General features: G+C 47.6%; 1 protein-coding gene across 1 annotated transcript; it reads right to left on the bottom strand.

Moving 5' to 3' along the window:
- Nucleotides 1-5,136: 5,136 nt before the first annotated feature.
- Nucleotides 5,137-6,157, bottom strand: LOC129332601 (myb/SANT-like DNA-binding domain-containing protein 7). The gene is made up of 2 exons (XM_054983819.1): nt 5,599-6,157; nt 5,137-5,350 (listed from the first exon to the last, which is right to left on the bottom strand). The coding sequence occupies exons 1-2, from the start codon at nt 6,062-6,064 to the stop codon at nt 5,310-5,312; spliced, it is 507 nt and encodes a 168-aa protein (XP_054839794.1). The 5' UTR covers nt 6,065-6,157; the 3' UTR covers nt 5,137-5,309.
- Nucleotides 6,158-7,731: the final 1,574 nt, after the last annotated feature.

Here is a 7,731-nt window from a genome sequence, read left to right on the forward strand (position 1 = left end):
GGCAAGGAAACGTTGAAGGAGCCCTCTGCCGAGACGTTTCAGCGTTGCTCTCATCAGTTTCGGACAGTCAGAATGCCGTACCGGAGAGGAAGGGGAACCTTCTGGCAGCACGAAGAGGTGTGCTTGCTGCTGGATATTGTGCTCCGTCTGGGCTTCGCGCCCGACCTCATGTCTAGCACGCATCAGAGAAATAGATCGGCATACGCTGCTATTGCGAGGGAGCTCCGGGCAGAAGGCTATGCTAGGACACCAGACCAGTGCCGCACCAAATTTAAAAGACTGAAGTGCGACTTCTACGACTCCCTCGAGGCTTGGCAAGGTCTGCCGCGCCGGAGCGGGCAGATACCTCATCACCGTTCCCTGATGCGGCTTTGGGTTGCTGCTGGCCGTCCTCGTTGGGAGGACCGCCATCATGAGGGTAAGTATCATCATATGTTGGAACATTGCTATAACTTTTTTTTTAAAAACACAAAAACAAAATCAGGAAAAGTGGTAACGTTGCAATGCTGGCAACCCTCCCTCCTTTTTTGGAGGTCGGAGTCTTCTTAGCAATGTAGGAGGAAAGTGATGGCAGAGTTGTTTGGGGAGACATGTGCCAAAGTCCTAGCCTGGCAAGTAGTGCATATATGCTGATGAATCCCCTCCCTTGAAGCAGAGCCTTGTTTCCCGTATAGAGGGGTTGGATTCCAGACACATGCAAACCCACAGAAATTCTGCCCTAATCTAAGCCACCAACTCCTGGTCGAGAACAGTGATTGCGTTGTTGGATGGATGATTTCATAACTTCGCCTATTCATTTTGGGGGCTGAAACACACCACAAATTTTTTTTTCTGCAGCAACATCATACCGCAGAGAGGATGAGGTGACCATCTTGGCCAGCGAAACACGCCAGCATGAGGGGCACGAGGAAGAGGAAATTCAATCAATGGAGGAGGAAAGCAGCAGTGAAGGTGCGATGATGGGAGGTCCCTCTGAGGTTTCTTCGTCTGAGGACCAAGGTGGGCCATCAATTATGCTTAGTGTTATCATGTTTCTCTCATGCGTGGAGGGTGTATGTTTTCTCTCACCCACAATTACAGCCATTGCTTACAGATCCAGAGGAGTTAGCCGTGTTAGTCTGTGGTAGCAAAAACAAAAAGGAGTCCAGTGTCACCTTTAAGACTAACCAATTTTATTGTTGCATAAGCTTTCGAGGAACACAGCTCTCTTCATCAGATGCCTGATAAAAACAGTTTTGATCTGGCATCTGATGAAGAGAGCTGTGGTTCTCGAAAGCTTATTCAACAATAAAATTGATTAGACTTAAAGGTGACACTGGACTCTTTTAGACGTTGCTTGCTTTTTCTCCCCCACACAGAGCAATGCAAAACCACTGATGCAAGAGAAAGCCCGTCAGAGGGCAGCCCGTCCTCCCACAGCATTGACGCATTCATAGATCTCACTGTGGAGCCCCAAACCACCGCGGCAGCAGATAGCCCTTCAGAAGGGACTTCCTCCACCCACGGAATGGAACCCTTCATTGACTTGACAGAGGATTCCCGCAATGATGATGCCGGGGACAGCCCTTCTAATGGAGCCACCTCCTCCCACAGAGTGGAACAGCTAGCCGTGCAAGCGGAGGAACACCGAACCACTGCACTCGGAGATAGTCCCTCAGAAGGCACCATATTCTCCCGCATAGCTGAGCAGTTCATGGAGCTTGCTGAGGGTCCCCAAACCACAAGGGCCAGAGACAGCCCTTCTGAAGGCACTTCAGCAGCCCACAGAGTCGAACATCTTCCCGAGCTTGCTGAACAACCACAAGCTTCTGGTGCCACAAATGACACATCAGAGGTTACCTCATCCTCCCACAGAGCGTTGGAGATCACAAACCTTGCTGAGGAACCACAAACCACCACTGGCAGAGATAGCCCCGGTGAAGGCACCTCATCATCCCACACAGTGGATCCGGTAACCCTGCTTGCAGAGGCACCCCAAACTTCCGCTTCAGATGGAACCTCATCACAGCACAGAGTGGCCGAGCTCGGTGACCTTCCCGAGGAACCCCAAACGACCACAGACAGCCCCTCTGCGGGTGCTTCCTCCTCCCTCAGAGTGGATCATGTTGTCGAGCTTGCTGGGAAAGTGAAGCAGGTGGTGGCAACATGTCTCCGTGTGTGTGAGTTTTTATTTTAAATGAAAAAAAAATTTAAAGGCACCATATCAACCATGACTTATCCAATGTGTTGGGCATTGTTTGCCAGATTAAAATTGGGGTGGAAAGGGAAATGGCTGGGGAAGAGTAGAATTTTTTCCTTGCCTTAGGAACAACCACAAATTTCCCCTGACGCATGCCATTTCAGTCAAAGGATTGCACTGCAATGGTGTTTGATTTCGGCAAAAGTTGTCATGACAAAAAAACCAGCTACTACAAATTACCGTGCTGGACACCCTCCAAAGACAGGGTTCAATGGGAGGTGATGGTTAGTGATCTACCTTTCAGTGACTGTGATTTTTATTTTCCCAGTGAAAAAGACCAACAGGAGGATTGACGGCCTTGAGAGGCAGCTGAGGATTTTGAGACAGGAAACCAAGGAGGATATCGGCAAGCTGAGGAATGACCTGGACAAAATAATCCATCAATCAAAGGAACAGTGATCATGTTTTAATGATTAACAGTAAAAAGTTTTAAACGGCACAAACAATAAATAGTTTGGTTATGTTATAGCAGTTAACATTAAAAATTTTTCAAAAAACACACACAATAAATATGGTAGTCATGTTTTAAAATTTCTCAGACCAAATAATACCTATCCACAATCAAACTGTGAAACCTATCTGAAATGTTTATTTATTGCCGAAGTCAACTTTCACATGAAGTGACCGGGACCAAACAATCTCCCTTTTCTGATGACTCAATGCAATTGAGTTGTTCTTTCCCCCTGCCTCTCCTCCTCTTCCCTCCTCCAATTTTGTGTCCCTGGGGCTGTGATGGGTTGATCCAGGCAATTCCACACTCTCAGCGGGTTTGTGGGAGAGTGAAAAAAGGGAAAGGGGAAATGAATTTGGCCGTGGCCCATGCCCTGCTCAACTTCCCCAGAAAGGAGTAATATTTCACATTTCAAAGGTTTTTCACAAATCAAATTTCTTGCTGGGTTTAATCACACGGCACCTCTTTCTGGGTGGGTTCTCCTGTGAAGATCTATGCACACTTCCCCTTCCACATGATGGTCCTGGCATGGCTTGGTGACTCTGCTCACGGTTTCCCCCCAGCAAAATTTCGGTTAGGGAGCTTAAGGCACTGACCGCTCTGTTGATGCCCTCAAAGTTCTGCTGCTGCGCCTCAATGAAAGCCTTTCTGTCTTCTTGTGCCTCCCTCATAGTGTCCTCATGCCTTCTCTGCTCCGCTTCCAGAAATTGCATGCGCCACTCTCGGCTCTCCGTCAATGTCTGTTTTCTTTCCTTGGCATTGTTGTTCTCCTCTCTCTCTGCCTGAGACAACATCTTTTCTGCCACGGTGCTAAGCAAGGCCACACGTCTGCTTCGGGTTCTAGCCTTTTCTAGCCGAGATGCAGGCGACATCTGTGCCGTGGTTTTTGGTGCGGTTTCAACGGGCTGATTTTCAGCGACTGAAACCAGGAATTGAGAAATTGGTGTGATTGTAAGAGAGAAATTTGTTTCTAGAAAGGGTTGAAGGAATCACGACCGCAAAAGCACACTCACCCACATTTTGACGACCGCCGTCCTCATGCTCCTCCGGGATTTCATCCACCTGAGTCAAGTCCGAATCTGTGGGAATTCAAAGGAAAAAATTTTTCTGATGATTGTGTCAGAATAGAGATGCCAGAGGTTGAATCTGGTTTTCTAGTTGAAAGCGGCAGCCAGTGAGAGCAGACAAAACTAGAGCGAGGTGGACTGAAAGGGCAAGTGCGGAGGCGAGTCTCACAGTGTGTGGATGCTGCCACAATTCAGCCCAAATTATTATAGCTAATGCTGTACATGTGAAAGGTTCCAGATTCTATCCCTGGCATCTCCAGATAAAGAGTCTTGTAGACAGAATTTGAGACTGACATTTCTCTGTCTAAGAACCTCAAGATATGTCACCAGCCCAGAAAGCAATATAATGAGTGACAGCACTTGGGGTTATGCCACTTCACATGTCAATGAACCAGCATTTGTGGTTTCCGGGGACACCATCCGCACTCAGAAGAGGGAACATCACGAAGTTAGCGCACATGTTCTCAAAGGCAATGCAAGATATATTCAAGCAATAAAACATGGATGTTTGGGCCAAGCAATAGTTCTTTGATCATGAAAAAGCAGGTTTTTCCCCCCCCCAAAAAGGTGGGACTGGCAAGGCAGCCAATTCCGCCTTCAGTTTATTTTCTGAAAAATAGAGGCTGTGATGTGATCAAAGAAATTATTGCTTTTCCCAAACCTTCATGTGTGGTTGCCAGCTCTGGTTTGCGAAATCCATAAAGATTTGGGTGCAGTGCCTGTGCATGGCAGAAGCTCAGCCACAGCATGCGATGTTATGCCATAGAATCTGTCCTACTTAGATGCCATTGTGCCCAGGGAAAACCCCCTTTGCAGTCCCGAGATTGGCCGTAATTCCTGGAAGATTCCCAGCCCTTCTGGAGACTGGCAACTTTAAATGCTCGAACAGTTGAAGTGGCATACAAGTAAGAGCAAGGTAATAGAAAACAATTATGTTCTTTGACAATGCAGAACTTGAGTTATGTGCTTTGTCGGTGCCCAACCTTCCACTGTGAATGTTGGGCGCACCCACGTGCACCGTCAAGCGAGAGACAGTTTTGTGGCTTTCTTTCTGTAATGACTTTGGCAAACATCATTTTTAAGCTGACTGTCTTCTCTACTGTGGAGGCCCTCTAAATCAATCATCCAAAGTAATTCAAATCAATTAAGTTAATTCATTGACAGTATGATCCTAATGCCCTTCTAAGACCACCTTTATCTAGAAAGAACAGAAATCCTCACGCCAACGGTGTCTCTGCCTTATGCACCCCGTCCACTCTGCCAAACAGGATCATGGCACTCGATCTTACCTTCTTCTCCCACCTCTCCCCCATCACATGCTTCCATCAATTGTTCCTGGTCAGATGCAGCCCCTGGGAGAAACATAAGCGTAAGTTATATTTAGGAAAGTTTGGATATTAGTGATGCGAGTATGAATGGAAGACTCTTGTCAGAATAACATGTATTGTCCAGTGATGTGAACTCCCAAGTGGCTTGACGATGTCACAGGATAACAGGTTCCCACACATCTAATGTCACCGGTGCATGTCCAAACTTGTTGATTACTGTGACTTCAGGGTCGCTTCTGCTTGAGTTGTTTTTCACGGAATAAATCTGCAGGTGAGCAAAGGATCACTTGAAAAATCCATACCCACCACATCCCCCCACCCTAGGCCCCTCTTCACACACCCACCATTACAAGTGCCAACACAGATAGATTGCTTTGGCAAGGGCCTGACACCGGCAAAGTTCATAGGAAGAATGGGCATTGTCTATCTGTAACGTTATAACGTTTCGCCTAGTGGTCACATCCCTCCCCAGGATTCTGCCGCTTGACCCACAACAGCAGGAAACATACTTACCTTGATCGTTTGCTGTGACATCCACAGATTGTAGATTCAGGGTCACCATCGGGTGGCTAAACAGTTCCTCGGACCCCTCAAATTGAACTGGTCTCGGAGTGTCGGCACGCGGAAGGGAGAGGCTTCTGGCCACCCGTTGTGGCCTGATGCTGGCATCGCCCCTGAAGATACGATGTAGCTGGGCATAATATGGGCACGTTGTGGGTGCATTTCCGGATTTGGAGTTGTGTGCCACCACTCGTTTGTATTCTTGGCGCATCGCTTTGGTCTTCGTCCGACATTCCAAAGCCGTGCGCTTGTGCCCTCTTGCCGCCATCTGCTCCGCGATCTTTTCGAAGACGTCTATGTTTCTGTGGCACATTGACAGTGACTCCTGGACCTTCTCCTCTCCCCAGAAGTCGATGAGATCCAGTGTCTCCCTCTCCCTCCACGACACTCCTCGTCCAGCCATTTTCTGCATCGCCATCTGAGCCGTTAGATAGACCAGGAATGAACTTCTCCCGCCCAGCAGTGCTCGAGCTCTCAGTGGTCCGGCTTGGTCACATGACCCAATTTTCGTGTCTCGCAGCACGCAACACCCTCTCCTGATGTCGTTTTTGTTGTGTGATGAACGTTTAAACGTTAAAATGTTCAGTTTAAAGGGTGAGAAAAAAAAAAGGGATTTTGTGGCCATCGGGAGTTTGATTGTCGGAAAAAACATGTGCGCACAATCACGACATGAACGACTCTCCCGCCAAGCATTGCTCGAGCTCTCACTGGTCCGCCTTGGTCAAATGACCCGATTTTCGGTTCTCGAGCAATGCCCCTCAGCAAAAAAAAAAAAAGGGAAAGTGGGATTTGTGGCTGTGCTGGAAGGCTGCTAATTGGAAAGAGCACAACCGGAGCGTCAGGGAAAATAGGTCAGGACAGGAATGAAGTAAACGCATAAACGTTACTGCCCCCACTGAACCGAAAAAAAAATGGCGGAATAAAATTTTTGAGAGCTGCGGCCGGTGGGAGTGGCTAGACCGGCAGACTGTCCAATCGGGGGTTAGGGATGCAAAAAAGGGACAAACGCTTTCACACTAGCATACTGCGGGCTGGGAGCCGTTTTGCAGCGAATGAACGTTAACTTCGCAGTATGTCCGCAGGAGGAAAAATCGGAGAAACCACTGACATGCTGCGGATTGGCATTCCATGACTCCTTCCTGAGTGTGAAATCCACAGAAACATGGGATGAAATACAGGTGCAAACGCGATCTAAAAACTGAGTGCGAAATGCACCCATGTCAGGTGCTGAAGATCTTTTATATCGCTTTGAGATTCCTGACACAAATTCAGAGCCATTTCTGATTTCTGGTTTGTTTTATTCAGTTCTAATCTTATTTCTGATAATTGATTTGCTAGAGGCTGTAACAGTTTGGCCATTTGATTGAGTAATCTTTGTTCCAAATACTGCAACTGGGGATCCAGAGTCATTTCTGAGGGAGTTACCTGCGCCTCAGCGATCTCTGTTCTCTCAGCAGCCATTTTAAGCAGTCCTTCACTGTCGTTCCTCACCTGCTTGGAGTCACTCGTGTCAGAAAAAACAGTGCTCTAAGTCTTTAACAATTTTAAACAGTAACTTCTTTTTCTTAGAGGCTTGTTTTATCATACTAAGAATTTTTTGAGTACAGGCGTATTTATTTTACAGGGGATTGAGGGTTAAGGAGGACAGAGCTCTCCTAAAATGCTTCCATTCCCTTGGGAATCAAAGCCACGCCCCGGAACAGGATGTCCCAGCGACTTTAAACCTCATCCCATCCCCCTCCAGAAGAAGAGGTCTTTCTTTAGTGGCACTGGGAATGAATTGGAGCTATGGATATACTCAGGTCCCAATGCCAAGACCACAGAACAGTGGGAACCGTATTTCTTTCCTGTGTACGAGTCCACAAAGACCCATCTCTACCTGGTAACAGGGGGTGAATTTTGTTAGAAATAACAATGTCTGGTGTACTGCAGCAGCAAGAAGGAAGAAGCGCCTCCCATGCAGGGGGCAGCAAGGGTCACTTCGTTCGGACAGTGAGAGCAGCACCTCTCTTGTTTCCTGGGGGTCATTTCCTTGTCTTGTCTCCTATTGGGCTAAACAGGGCAATATCCTGCTTCTTCTCTCTC

This window comes from Eublepharis macularius, chromosome 6 (genome assembly GCF_028583425.1).
Source record: "Eublepharis macularius isolate TG4126 chromosome 6, MPM_Emac_v1.0, whole genome shotgun sequence".
Taxonomy (NCBI): Eukaryota; Metazoa; Chordata; class Lepidosauria; order Squamata; family Eublepharidae; genus Eublepharis; species Eublepharis macularius.

Coding starts and splice junctions, on each gene's coding strand:
- LOC129332601 (XM_054983819.1), bottom strand. CDS start 6,064: ATGGCGATGCAGAAAATGGCTGGACGAGGAGTGTCGTGGAGGGAGAGG. Junction 5,351..5,598: donor TGTCACAGCAAACGATCAAG/GTAAGTATGTTT, acceptor GCTCACCTGCAG/ATTTATTCCGTGAAAAACAA.